The sequence below is a fragment of the Enhydra lutris genome, unplaced genomic scaffold (genome assembly GCF_002288905.1).
Source record: "Enhydra lutris kenyoni isolate GAN:26980312 unplaced genomic scaffold, ASM228890v2 scaffoldscaffold2, whole genome shotgun sequence".
Lineage (NCBI taxonomy): Eukaryota > Metazoa > Chordata > Mammalia > Carnivora > Mustelidae > Enhydra > Enhydra lutris.
Genome location: NW_019154086.1, coordinates 7,339,090 through 7,353,338, shown reverse-complemented (window position 1 = coordinate 7,353,338; position 14,249 = coordinate 7,339,090). Strand labels below are relative to the sequence as shown.

General features: G+C 55.9%; 1 protein-coding gene across 1 annotated transcript; it reads right to left on the bottom strand.

Moving 5' to 3' along the window:
• Positions 1 to 25: 25 nt before the first annotated feature.
• Positions 26 to 14,027, bottom strand: LOC111148398 (chloride voltage-gated channel 2). The gene is made up of 24 exons (XM_022504918.1): positions 13,956 to 14,027; positions 11,516 to 11,672; positions 11,232 to 11,363; positions 10,740 to 10,868; positions 10,520 to 10,653; positions 10,337 to 10,414; positions 10,169 to 10,247; positions 9,946 to 10,071; positions 9,761 to 9,845; positions 9,564 to 9,665; positions 8,409 to 8,493; positions 8,114 to 8,269; positions 7,660 to 7,729; positions 7,313 to 7,423; positions 6,873 to 7,086; positions 6,441 to 6,574; positions 6,018 to 6,190; positions 5,782 to 5,896; positions 5,511 to 5,584; positions 5,231 to 5,290; positions 5,041 to 5,079; positions 4,761 to 4,865; positions 655 to 741; positions 26 to 523 (listed from the first exon to the last, which is right to left on the bottom strand). Exons 1-24 carry the CDS (start codon positions 14,025 to 14,027, stop codon positions 329 to 331), a joined length of 2,712 nt encoding a protein of 903 aa, XP_022360626.1. The 3' UTR covers positions 26 to 328.
• Between the last annotated feature and the right edge of the window lie 222 nt (positions 14,028 to 14,249).

Below are 14,249 nucleotides of genomic sequence, written 5' to 3'. Positions count from 1 at the left end.
TCTATATACATCTGGTCATTGGAGGAGGTTCCAGTATAAACCCATCTTAGTTCTACCCTTTTCCCCCTCCAAGGGGGAGCAGGGGTCCAGTGCCTCTACCCCTATCCTGCTGGGCGGATGCTGGTCTTCCTGCCCATGAACACTTGCTGCAGGTGGGCACTCAGAGTCCGGGGAGGACGAACCGGGAGGAGCTTGGTACCCCCCAGGCCTGGAAGGGGGGCTAGGGCTCCAGCCCTTAGTGTAACCACCTCCTTTCCCACGGCAGAAGGAACAGGAGAGCTTCAGGATCAGCATGGCCACTGCCATCCCAGGCTGCCCATCTAGGGGTTCACTGGCACTTGTCATCGCTGTCAGAAGGGCTCCCCTCCCGGGGGAGGCCATGATGGGAGTGGGGCCCCCAGAGTGCATGCACCTCCGTGGTCTCTGTGTCACTGCTGCTGGTGGCGCTGTCACGGAAGCTGGCAAGGGGTGGCCGCACTTTGACGCCCTGTGCTGTGACGGAGCCCTCAATTGCCTTCCGGAGCTGGAAGGAGGAGAGGGTCAGATGTGCAAACTCCAAGCTCCGTGCTCAGACCCCACCCCTCGGTGGGTTGGACGCAAGCCTGCATGCCTTTTTCGAAGCAGAAATGGTTTAGTGGCCACTGATCATCTCACCTCCTTTAAAGTGACAATCCCAATGAGTCTGCCGATACTGGTGACATAAGCGTGGTCCACTCCCAGTAGTGAGAAGATGGTGTGAGTCTGTGGGGTCGGGAGAAAACACACTGGACATCATGCGCAAGGGGATGGTTCTAAATCACTGGCCAGAGCAGCCCCGGACAAGTTGGGGCTGGGGGTAGGAGGGGCACCCTAGATGGTGGGGGGAAGGGAGGACCACAAGAGGGAAAAGAAGAATGAGAATGTTTCCACAGCCAAGCCTCAGAAACATGATAATGGTTATCTTTACGTTCCTTATGTTGATGAAGAAACAGAGGAAGGATTCTTCATCCCATGTTAGAATAAAGGAGGATGACGGAGGAGAGAACTGTTCAAATGTGACACCTAATGATTGGCCAGGCACTGGGCTAGGTCTTTCTGAAATTAGCAATTAACTTCAGTCCTGTTCTGAGAAGTAAGGATGCTACCCATTCTATGGGAGAGGCAGCACAAGCTCAGTGGTGAAGTGACTTCACAGCTCCAGAAGGAGCTTTCCCTCATGCTGCCAAAGGAGGAAGTGTGGCATCAGTTCTGCGCAGGTGTCCAGTCACAGAGTGTCCCTGCCCTTTAGGGCAATGAGCCCCAAGCTCTGTGCCTCTCACCCCCACTTTAGTGGCTGACGCATGCTTCCCATTTGCCTCCAGCTGGCTGGCTCTTGGAAGTGGCCCCTCTCCCTGGCTCTGACTGTTGTGGGCGGAAGCACTCCATGTCTCACCTATAGTTCGGCTCTCCCAGGGCCGAGCAGCACCCCAGGTACTGTTCAGTTAGAGCCTGAAGTCCAGGGAAGCGATAGCCATCCACAGCCTCCCATGTTTTTCTTGGTTTGGGCTCTCCCCTCAACTTTCACATGTAATCCCCAACGGCTCAGAAATTGTCAACCAGTTCCCCTTGTGTCCTAAGTAGATTTTCTTGGGCCAGATGTCTTGAACAACACTATCCTGATATAGCACTTCCTGGAATTTGGGGCCTATCACTTATCACTGTGTTTTGAGTGTACTTGTAAGCTTCTTGGCTTAGTGTCTGAATCCAAATGGGCATTAATAACCCAGCTTTTCGAGTACCAGTTACTCAGAACTCATTATAACTGTCTGAGAGCTTTAAAAATATTTGCTTAAACAGTTACTAAATTTTTTTTTTAGTAACGGACTTCCAGAACTTAACTCTCCAGCTAAGGCATGACCGTACCTACAACAGAAGTTAGAAGTTCAGTTTTAGAACAGCTTCTCTGTGCTCCTTTAATACCTTTATCATTACTGTCCTGTGGTTATTAGCAAGTTCTTCCTCCTATCTAACTTGAATCCTACGTGCTGCATGTTTCCTTTAATTTCCTCCTCTGACTTCAAAGGGAAATATACCATTATGAGATTTCTTGTCTTAATAATCCCCTAACTTTGTCTTCTTATGGTTTAATTATCCCTCTATCTTCTCCCAAGTATCCAAGTATCTAATAGATCATTCCCCTGGATTTTTCTTTTTTCCACAGCCCTAGTGAGAATGAGCTTCTGGCAGGCTGTCTGTCTTTTAGGTTTGCAAACCACTGGTCCCGGGCAGTCACCAAGCACTGCTGATTTGCTTTCGGAACATCTTGGCCATTCTCTCTGATGCCCTCACCATCCTTACCACAACATCCTCGTGAGTTCTGTTTTTGGTCTCCCTTCCCTCCAACTTGGCTCTGCCATCCTATGAGCTTTCTCAAACTTGAATTAGAGCCCAGACTCCCCAGAATGGCCCACAAGACCCTTCCCAAAGCCATCCCAGCTGGTCTTTCCAGCCTCAGGTTCTGCCAGGCCCTTCAGCTTATAGTCTCACGTATTCACTCATCTTTTTTCTCAAAACGTTTATTTCTTATACACGTCAACCCTTCCCTCACTACACTACCTTTTAAAATGTATAAACAATGATAGGAGACATTCCTTACATATACTCAACTCCTACTATGGCCAGCACTGTTCTAAACATCCTGTATCCAGTCCTTCCTCCAAAGAAAAACCTTTGACAGAGTACTGATCCCCCTCCTACTGACAAGGAAAGTGAAGCCCAGAGAGGCTAAGAAATTCACCGAGGCTACACAGCCAGCTTACACATGGCCAACTGAGGATTTGGGTAAAAGCCCGGCTGGCCTAGCTTTGGCAACCTTGCCTCCCCCACTGCTTGCCTGCCTGCAGGTGGCCTCAGAATGAAAGTGGCATGGAGCTGGTAGGGCTGGCCGGCTCCAGTCTCCCAGCTTCCTAGTTTCCAATGGATTCTCTCTCCTCCTGAATGTTCTCCTCCTGAACTTGATTAGGCTACTACTGATTGATTCCTCAGGCCTGCAAGGACATTTTGAATTCTAATCTTTTATGTTCTTATCACGCCCAGTTCTTTGTATTTTTGTTAGTCGGTTCCTCAAAGGCTTCTTCTCTTCCTCTGATTTTTAAGTTTGTAACAAACACCTACTTTGTTCTTTTTCACTTTAATTTAATTAGACACCAGGAAGCCCATTGGAGGGCCTGCACATCTTGCGCTTGGAAACAGTGAACTGACGGGGAGGGACAACAACGTGGCTTTCTGAAAGAATCCTGGGATTGGGGCCAGGAAATCTGGGCTCTGGGCCTCATTCTGCTGTACTGACTCAGGCAAGGGACCTCCTCACTGCCTCAGTCTCCCCAGGTATTAATTAAAGTGGTTAAGTCCCCAGGCTTTTGGGTCAGGCTACCTTGGGTTCCAGTCTGATTGTGCTACTTACTAGCTGTGTGACATTGGGCAACTTGCTCAACTTCTCTGCATCTCAATGTCCTCATCTATAAAAACTGGAATATCACAATATCTATTTCACAGTCTTGTTATGAGGATTAAATTAAACATGAAGAGCTTAGCAAGTGCCTGACACATAGCAGACACTAAAAACATGGCAACATTATTATCACCATCATCATCATGGGATATTTGAGGACTCAGTAAGATGACAGAAAACCTTTAGAGGGTTTAGGAAGAAAGGCTTTAAATAAAAACTCAGTGTATTCTCAGGCCTATGGATTTTCTTGCAATTGCACGTAGTTCCCCAGTTACTCTGATCTGAGATCTTTACGCAAAGGCTTATACATTCCTTTATTGCCTTTTGCTTTTTTTTTTTTTTTTAATACCTTTTGCTTTTCTGTTTCTTTGTGCCCTGTGCTTTCTGGCCAGCCCCTGCTTGTCTGAGATAGGCTGGCTCTTAGGCACAGTTTGTACCTCGGCTAGCTGCTGGGGCTGCAGATCTTGGGAGCCTTTCTCCGCTGCCTCCCGGCAGCCCCCATGTCTTGGAGGCGTGCACGGTTTAAATCTGTCAACAATCGAGCTAAAATACTTGGGTTTTTGCCCCAGCACCCTCCCGGGTTTGCCCGCATTCCCTTAGAAGCCTTCAGGGGCCCACTGATGCCGTGGCTCTGTGCTGGGGAGCCCCTCTCCCTCCACCAACCTATCTGCACTCAAGTTTTCTCCCCACTTCTGCAGGCCGTCTTGCCCTTCTCCTGAGCTAGCTTCCCGGTTCTCTACCAGTTTTCCTTTGGCCTACATCAAGTCAGACTTTCTGGGGTCTGACATTCCAAGCCCCCCACGAGGCGTTTCTCATCTTTGTTTATCTCTTCTCTGCAGTGTCCCCACCCCTACTTGGATGTTTGTTAGCTTGTTTATTGGATTTTCTTGTCCTGCTTGTTTCTCACCCATTTTTTTCAGCGTGGGTGTATCAGCCTTGTTGGGTGCTGGCAGTCTCCCGCCTGGCTCTGACCCTAGCCTGGCCTTCTGGCTTCCACCCAGCTCAAACCCTGTCTTTGTTGCTGCTTTGGTCCAGAGTTCCCTAGGGGCAAGGCTGACCAGAGGAAAAATGATGCCTGGCTCCACAGTAGGCAGGAAGAGGCTAAGGGGCCCTGGCTCCCGGCCTCCCATCTTTTGAGGCAGTGTGTCTGAAAAACATCTCAGCAAAGAGCCCACCCTCTGCTGTCCTGTTTTCCCCCACTGGCCTGTGTCCAAAGCTGCCGGAGGACCTAGATCCCCCCCTCCCCCATGCTCCTGAGAGCCCAGGCCAGCCCCCGGGCCCTGGCCCCTACCTTGTGCAAAGAGGTCCGTTCCACTAGCTGGAAGGGGGCAGGGTCAATTTTGCAGTCACTGAAGTTGACAGGTTCATCCAGCTTTTGTTCCTCCCACTCCAGAATCTGAGAGGATGAGACCAAGAGGATTAGGGCAAAGGTGCCAATATCTGCTCTCACCTCCCTGAAAGCTGGCCTGCCCCTTTTCCCACCCCATGGTCCCTCCCATGGGGACAGCGGCAATGATGATGACTACATACTCCCAGGCAGAATGAGGGTCCAGAGTCCAGTCACACCTTACCTCCTCAGGGCTCATCTCTCCTTCCAGGTCTGAGTCACTCTAGGAGAGAGGGAGGGAGGTTGGCAGCTAGTGGCTGGGGGGAGGTGGAGGAAGGTGTATCCCCCCACCCCAACTTGGAGAGGCTGACGCCCTAGACCCCAGCCCTCCCTGGCTAGTGCTCCTGAGCTGCAGGAAGGAAGAGAGCGCTTACCGCCAGGGAGATTCGGACCCGCTTCAGCTTGCGCTTGTCACCTGATTCCGACTTCTCCAACTTTGTTAGAGCCAGAGAGAAGAGGAGTTGATGTTACAGGGAGGGAGGTGAGGGTAAGCGGCAGAGCTGAGAGGAAGGGCACGCAGCAGGGACAGAGCTGACGTCTGGGAGGGCAGAAGGGCAGGGAGAATGGAGGCAGGCTTTGCAGGGTAAATGGAGAGGTGGTCTCAGTGTCAGAGAGAGCTGGAAAGAAAGAGACAGAGAGACTCCAACCACTCACCTCTGAAGCAGCCTCGGGGGGTGGACTGCCACAGAAGAGGCTCCTGAGAGCGATGCCTGCCTGCTCCATGTTCCCTGTGTTCCCAAACACAAGGCGGGGGGGGGGGGGGTGGCAATGTCATCTCTGAGGGAGAGGACCAGCAGGAGGTGAGGAGGGCAAGAGGAGGGTATCTAGGTTCTATCCCAGGCCTGTCTGGACAGCCTCTCACCTGGGCTGTGATCAAGTAAAATCTCGGGTGGGTTCTGGCTCTGCTGGTGGGAGGCAGGCTCACCTGTGGGACTCTCCCCAAGGTTCATGGTGTTGCTGGGCCCCCTCTTGAGAGCAGGCTTCAGGGGCTTGTGAGTGTCTCCCCGAGCTGCAGGGAAACCTGAGTCCTCTGTGTTCACCTACACGGGCAAGGAAGGGGCTGGTGAAGGCTATGGCCCCAGATTGCCTCTATGTTGCCCTCCCAATCAGTCTACACGGCATTTAGGAAGTTTGTGCGCCTGTGGCTCTTTTCCTCCTCACCTGGAAGCGGACAGAGGCCTCAGGGCTGGGGGGACTTTCCTGATCAGGAGGTGGGGAGGTCTGGGCAGCCCGACGCTCTTGCGCATACTGCCTCCGGCGAGCTGGGCTCAGCTGGGCTGCCAGCAAAGCCACCACCTGTGAGCGCTCAATGGAGCCCAGGAGGATCATGGACTCTGGACAGAGCAGGAGCGAGGACTCAGTAGCTGGTGGGGAGGTCCTCCTACCCACCCGCCTGGCCTTCTTTCACACCTGGAGTGTGGCCTTGGACACAGGCCACATACCAGAGGGAACTTCTGGATGGCAAATGCTGGCCTGATCCCTTTAGAACCAAGGACACTGGTTCTGAGCTTCCTGCGCTCTCCCCCTTCCTGAGTGGCAACCCTGGGAGATGCCGCTAGCACTGGGGTCCCCTCCTGCTCTCACCAGGGGATTCTACGAGAGCCAACATGCGGCCCTTGGTCCTGTGCAGAGCCAGCCGAAGGTCTCGGAAGGTGCAGCTGAGGGCCACATAGGGAACGTCCCGTACCATGATGTCCTCCACTCGCATCCGGTATTGCCTGAGGGCAGACGGGAGGCACTGGGTTTGTGCTTACGATGGGTAGGGTGGCCCAGAGCACTACATCCCAGGGCCTTAAAGAAGGCCCTAAAGCCTGCAGGGACAAGAGCTAAGAGGCAAGGAGTATGATCAAGTGGGGCCAGCCATGGCTCCCCCACATGTGGATGGGGCAGCTCTGGCCAGAAGGGAGCAGGGCAGCTGGTCTTCCAGCTTCGCTGGCTGAGGACCTGGCTGGAGATGGGTCTGAGGGGTCCTCCCGACCCTCACCCACACCCCCCTTGTCGCCCAGCCCTCCATACTGGTGGCGGCCCCAGCCCAGCTCAGGCAGATAGGGCAGTTTCTTGATCCGGATGATGCTGTCATAGAGTGAGGGCTGTAGGCTCTGGGCAACGGCGTTGGCCAGGATGACGGCGATCATGACGGGTAGGATGTGGGCGATCTGCCCTGTGAGCTCGAACACGATCACAGCCGTGGACACTGTGTGTGTCACTGCTCCTGCCAGGGCAGCCGCCCCTGAAGAGAGGCACCCTGAGTCTCCTCAGGGTGCCCAGGTTCCCAGAGGACCCTCCCTGCCCAGAGATGGTCCTCTGGGAGCCTTCAGAGCCACCCAGTTACAGACCTGGGAACTGGCTTCTGCATCTGAGGTTAGCCTGGTTTCTGCCAGCAGGGGGCACCAGAACCTCAGACATGGTGGCCAGGCCAGGGGTCTTCAAGACAGGTGGGGCTCCAGAGCACTCACCCACCACTGCATAGCCCCCAGGAACGATCCGGTAGGTGCTGCCGTCAGTGTGAATCCCGTCTGGGAACCAGGCAGCCATGCTTTCGCCCACCAGACGCCCGAATGCTGCTCCTTCAGGGAGGGGGGTGGGAAGAGAAACAGGTAGTGGAGGGGGGAGGGTGGGGGGCACTAGGAAGAAAGAGGGTCAGAAGGTGGGGAAGGGGCCAGTGGGTCACTCAGTACAGGGGACAGTCCAGGGGGGTGGGGGCTGGGGCTGGGGCTGGACCAAAACCCACTCCCAGGCAGAGAGGGGACGGCCGGCGGATGGGAAGGGTGCAGGCAAGGACAATAGGCAGCTGAGAACTCACCAATGACAAAGACTGGCATGAAGGCCCCGCAGGGCACTGGGATGGTAGTGGCCAGTGCAGACATCCAGAACTGTGGGCAGGAGGCCGTTCAAACAGGCAGGAGTCCCCGCCAGGCCCGACAGCCCCCAGCTCCACCCTGAGGAGACTACCTTGCTTATTATCCATCAGGCACAAATTCCCAGCTCTCCCAGAATCCCCCAGAGGCGAAAGAAGGAGGAGGACTCCAGAACCAGATGGCTTAGGTTCAAATCTCACTCTGCCATCTCGCTCTGGGCCAATTATGTAACCTCTTTGTGCCTGGACTTCCCATCTTTAGGACAGGGCTACTGACAGTTCCTTTCTCACAGTACTGTTGTGAGGCTTAAGAGGAATTACCGTACGGGAAGTGCTTAGAACAGTGTCTGGCACCTGGCAAGCCCAGGTCAGCATTAGCGACATACGTAAAGAGCCCTACCTTCATGAGAATGAAGACGACCAAGGTGAGGAAGACATTGGCACGCGGTGGGCTCCAGGCCTGTGAGGTTCCTGGTGGCTCGAGGTCCTCCACCAACCCCTGGCGGACCCACGTCCGGTTGTCAAACAGGGTGACCAGAGTTTCTTTCTGTGAGAGCTACAGGAGAACAGGCGTGCCTCAGGCCGGCGGACAGCCAGCATGAATGGTCTCTGACCCACAGGAGAGCAAAGGCTGTTGGGTTTAGAAGGGATATTCCCCAAGGCAAAGCCCAAGTCTCTGTTCTGCGTGGATTTACCTGTCCGGCCATGAACTGTCCAAAGCCAGGGGGGAAGGTCAGAGTGGAGATGAGCAGGGTCACCAGAGCCGGGAAGAGCAGGCGTCTAGAGACGTGGGTTTCATAGCATCAAACTCGGGCAGTGTACCTACTACAGACTAGTGACAGTGGTGCCCTCATACACCTCAGGGATGACATCACAGTGGAGTCCTGGCCCTTACACAGAAGCACACAGTTGTGAGAGAAGGTCCCCTTTGCTGTTCCTGGTGTGATGGCTCCAAGGGAGATGGCCATCGGGGTTCTTATAAACCCAAATGCCTCTCTGTCAGCTTGTAACTCCCCAGGTAGGCAGCAGAAAGGCCAATCCCCCGCCCCAGCCCGCTCTGGGACACCTCTGAGCTGTGATTCCTTCCCTGCTCTCAGGAGCCCCAGCCGAAGGGTGCAGGGTGCATCGTGTGAGTGTGGAGAAGTTTCTGCCTCTGTCTCTCTTTCTGTGGTGACTTAGAGTGAAGGTGAGTGTTGGGGAGAGCTGGGATCACTCATGAAGTTGACCAAAGGTGCCAGAGGGAGCAAGTTCAGTGGGCTGCCCTTTCTCTGAAGGACATCAGTCCCAAGAGAAGTCATGTCTCAAGCCTCCCCACTCCCGATCCTCAAGGTCACAAATGAGAGAGCTGCACTCTGGAGATTAAAAAAAAAACTCACCTACCTCCATGCTTCCACAGCGGGAATTAAGACTCAAACACTCTCCAGGGAGCACTGCCATCTGGCCCGGCCAAAGCCAAGGGCCTAAGGAAGGCTTAGTCTTTTTTTTTTTTTTTTTTTAAATATATACTTTTTAAAATTTTCATTTTTAAGTACTCTCTACACCCAATGTAAGGCTCAAACTTACAACCCTGAGATCAAGAGTGGTGTGTTCTACTGACTGAGCCAGCCCGGTGCCCCATGGAAGTCTTACTCTTTAATCTAAAATGCCTTGATGAAAAATCCAGAAGTGCCAATTTTGAAGTAACCTATAAAAAGCCAGAATGTTCAATCATCCTGGAAAACACCATTGGCTGCTGTTCTCAACCAAGTGCTATCTCACTGGCACCTTTAACTGCTATCTGCCATCTCATGGGTCTCTGGCCAACCCCCCACCCCCAACCCAGAGAGGCCTAGAGCCCAGATCCAACTCACTTCTTCATGAGGAAGCGGTTGATGGTTTTCTGCTTCCGCATCACCTGCACAATCTTCCTGTTCAGGTAGACGAAGAGCGCTCCCCCAAAGCCACTGGCAATACTGGAGAGGGGAGAAGCACCAGAGTAAAGTGGGGGGAGGTCTTCCCTCTTTCAGCTCCTCGTCCCTGATGCACCCTGGTTCCCTGAGCCTCTCACCCAATGACAGCAAAGGCTGGCAGCTCCTGGAGGTCGAAGGGGAAGTCAAGCCGGAACCGGGTTTTGAAGAGAGCCGTAATGGTCTCTGAAAGGAAAGCAGAGGCACAGAGGGAGGCAGGTGTAGTGTGCGGGCCCCTCCGGAGCCATCTCAGGGGCTCTCCTCAACCCCCAGCCACCCCACCGACCTTCATCACGGTTCCAGACTGCCAAGACCCGGAAGATGAAGGCACTGAAGGTGGCAGCAAAGAAGCCTCGCCAGTAGTTCCGCACTGCGAAGAAGGTGGACGTGACCTCGATGCTGAACAGGACGCCTGTGTGGGTGGGGGGACAAGGCACAGTGCCGCCTGAGGCCTGGGCCTGAGGAGGGGAGGCCAAGGGCATGGCTGGGGGGCTCGCCCCACTGCCTACCTCCAATAGGTGCCGCAAAGCAGCAGCCTACGCCCACAGCACAGGCGGCGGCCAGCATCTCTGTGTTCCGGGATTCATTCTGCCAAGAGCCACGGTGGTGGGGATGGGTGTCAGCATGGTCCCTGCAGCCCACCCTACCCCTCTACCTTCTCCCAGGGTCCCCCTCACCTCATAGATGCCCCCGAAGAGGGAGAGGAACTTGCTGAGCAGGGCGGCACACATGCTGGCGATATGCACGAAAGGGCCCTGGGGGGTAGAGACAAGTGCTGAGTGGGTAAGGGACACACCCTGACCCTGGCCTGTCTTCTTCTCCCCCTGGGAGGGACTCCTTCAGGCCCATCCTGGGGTTACCTCTTTGCCAAGGGGCATCCCGCTGCCCAGGGCACAGGTTAGCCCAATGACCTTGGCAACAAAGGTCTTCAGGGTGAGGTATTCCTTCAGCACCACACCCCGCAAGATGGTCTTCATCTCAGGGATGCCGGAGCCTGCACAGGTGACGTCCCGGGAGAGTCATTTGATGTGGCGGTTCCAGGACTTCCCCTCCCTGCCCTCCCCTTCTCTCCCACTGTACCGACAGCCTGAGGAGCCAGGATCTGTGTGAATCCAGCTGAGAAAGTGATGAGGACGATGGGGTAGGTGACCCAGGCCAGGTACTGGAGAAAGAGGCTGGTGTTCAAGCCCCGGGACATCCACTGTTGAGCTGCGGGGAGAAGAGCTGCTGGACCTCAGAGGTACACACCCAGTCCCCACCTAGCACTGCGACATACTGATATGGCAAGCTATCCCAGGGAATGCCGATTGCAGAGAGCCTAGGCACAAGGGGTAGAGAGGGGGCCCTAGAGGGCATTCGTGGGGACAAAGATCACAATAGTAAGCTGGTCAGTTGGGGAGGGGAGGGAAATTTTGGCCTACGGGAGGGGCAGTGATGGTGCCTGAACAAGGGGCAATCAGGCTGGCTGGGGAAAGTGGTCAGGCACCAAGGAGCCAAACTACTTGGACAAGCGTGGCATAGAGGAAGCAGGTTGCTTCTTCCCATCTGCTGCTTGCCAGCCCTTGTCCTTACCCTGCAGACAGGCAGCGATGGCATAGTCCATGGCCCAGCTGACCAGAGCCATGAGGAGCCCCAGCAGGACCAGGAAGATCCAGTCTTCACCAACCCTGGACACCAGGAACTTATGGCAACGTACGGAACAGACTGCGAACAGGGCAGAGAAGAGTGGGCAGGCTAGCACCAAAGTGCTCCTACCTCTGCCCCACTCCCAACCTGCCGCCTCCCAGGGGGTAGCTCTACGGAACCCACCCCCCTAGGCAAGGCAGCCAGGTCTCCTGCCCCAACCCAGGTCTTACTGCGGCATTGGGCGCAACGGCTCTGTCCATATTCCAGAAGCTCTGGAGGAGCCCGAGAGGAAGGTGGACCCCTCCAGGTCTCGGGCCCTCCCAGGCGAATCCGAGCAGCTTCCTCTTTGGCAAAGGCCCCAAGGTCCTGAGTATACCGGCCATACATCTGAGCAATGGGGAAGATGGGGACATCAGCAGATGTGGGCTGAATGGGGACCACTGCATCAATTCCCCTTCTCCCAGCCGCCACACTATATGCCCCCTCTTGAACCCACAGTTCCCATTTTGACTTGGGGTGTGGAAACAATGCACACTGTGGACTGTGGGGGCTGTGCTGGCCAGACTGATGGGGACAGCCAAGGTATAGGGCACAGTGCTGGGGGTGGCAGAATAATTGGTCCTCTTCTCCCAGGCCTGCCTGGGAGCATGGAGGATGAGTGGGAGGGAAGTCCCCAGAGGAGGAAAAGATGGAAAAACCTAAGGCAGTCCAAAAGTGGGAGGAGGGAAGGTCAGAGAATAAGGGATGGTCAAGGACGGAAGGGTAACAACAATGAGGGCCTCAGGGAGCTGGGGGCAGCTGAGTTGGGCCTAGGAGCAGGCGGGGCCTCAATCCTTATCACGTTCCTGCTGGGCTTCTAGCCTGTGACCAACACCACGGCACCCTTCCCACCCACCCTAATCCTCTTGTCCCCATTCTCCACCCCTACCCCCCCACACCGGCCTCCCAGCCCCAGCTGGGAGTGGAAAGTCTCTGGGTGGGTGGAGAGTGTTGGGTGGCCTTAGCCCCACTCTGGAGCTGCCCTGAGTCCACTGGGGGGCTGGGGGGCGGCAGAAGCGGACGGCTGGGCTGTGACTGGGGATGCTGGGGTGCTGGGAGGGAGAGTCGCTGAGCCTCAGCTAGACCTGCCAAGCTGGGCGTGTGTTGGGGGGCGGGGAGGAGTAGATTCCGGCTGCCACCCGCAGAGCTTCGGGACACAAAGGGCTCCTGTTGGGGCTGGGGTTGGTGGGGGGGGCGAGGGAGGGAAAGATAGAGACGCAGAGAGAGAGAGAGAGAAAGAGAGAGAGAGGAGAGGGAAGCAGAGAGAGGAGAAAGGGAAAAGAGAGCCCAGAGGAAGAGGCAGAAAAGAGAAAAGAGGAGAGGAGAGGGGAAGAAGGAAGGAGGAAAAGAGAGAAAGAGAGTACAAAGAGGCAGGACAGTGCATGAGGGGGAGGTGATAGGGTATGAGAGAAAGACAAAGGGATTAGAAGGAGAAGGGGGAGAGGCTGGAGCAGAGAGTGTTGGGAGAGAGCCTGACCCTGAGGATTCGTTCCAGAGATAGAGACCAGGCGGAGGAGGTAGAGATGGGGCTGGTGCAACAGACAGACAGCATTTCAGAGGTCAGGTGCCTAGCTTCCTTGCCCAAAGCCCCATTCTCAGCCAGTGCAGACTGATAGACACCTCCCCCACTAGCCAAGGCTTGCCCCTCTCCCCTTGCTCCACCCCTGCCCTTGCCACCTCTCCCTGCCATCCTGTTTCATCCAGTCTCTCTCATAACGGGCACCTCCCAGCCCCAGCTACAGCCCAGGACCTCTCCTCCTGGAGACGTTCCCTCCCTGCCTCCTTCCTGGGCAAATTCCAACCCAAGCTGGTAAAAAGGAGCCACAGAGCCCACTCCCTTCCCTCGAGTTTGGGTCCTCTGCCCTGTGACACAAGAAGGGGCAAAAGGCTTTGGAAACACTAAGTTACAAGGGCGGCCATAATCCTCTCACAGCCCCAGGACCCCTGCTTCTGAAGAAGTCCAGGGACACCCCTGAGGTGGGTGGGGGCTGGATACCCAGAGTCAACATGGACAAAGGTCCCCATTCCCACACCCATTCCTGCTTGACACATCCTCCCTAAAGTTCCTGTACCCCGGGATGGCAGGCCACCTCTTCCCCCAGAGAATCCGGAGGGGTTCCTGCCAATGCTGGGTTGCCAGCCCCCACAGGGGTAAGGGCTGGGGCTGGGTTTGGGTCTGAACATCTTTCTACACACTCTTGTTTCTACTTCCAGCATAGTGCCAAGCACTTAGTGGGGACAGAGGGAGTGTATCGGATGGTGGAAACGGGAGGGAAAAGAGAAAAAGTTCAAGGGTGAATGGTGCTGGGAAGGGGGTAGTGAGGTGCTGAGACCTCAGCCCAGGTGGTGAGGGGGAGGAGCAAAGAAAACGCGTATGTTGGGGTGGTAAATGGAAAGACACCTGGGATAAGCACCTGATGTCCTTGTCCTCTGCAGTGCCCCCCGCCCCCCGCCTCGGTTGCATGCAGCTTTCCACCCTTTAGCCTTCCAGCCTCTCAGGCCCTTGAGCCTCAGTTTCCCCAGCTCAGAAGGCTAGGGTGGGGTTAGGGTAGGCCCCCGGGCCTCGCGCTTCCAAGGGTAACCCGGAGCAGCGGTCCCCGAGTATACTCCCGAGGGCTCGTCTCGGCTTACCAGGGTCTGCTCGTACTGCAGCGCCCGCGGCTCCATCCCTTCCGCCGCCGCCGCGGCCCCCGCGGCCGCCATCTCTGCCTACAACCCTCTGGCCTCCCGCTGCGGCTCGGGTTCGGGCCCGGACTCCGATCCCGGCCCGCAGAGCCCCCGCCGGTAGCCGTCCCGTCCCTGCTGCCCCGGCGGCCGAGTGCAGAGTGCGGCGGGCCCCGGGCGGGCGTTGCTGGCTCAGCCTCCCGCTCGCGTCCTCTCCTCGGCGGGCGGGCCGAGGGCGGTGCCCTCCGCGCCGCTCCGCCC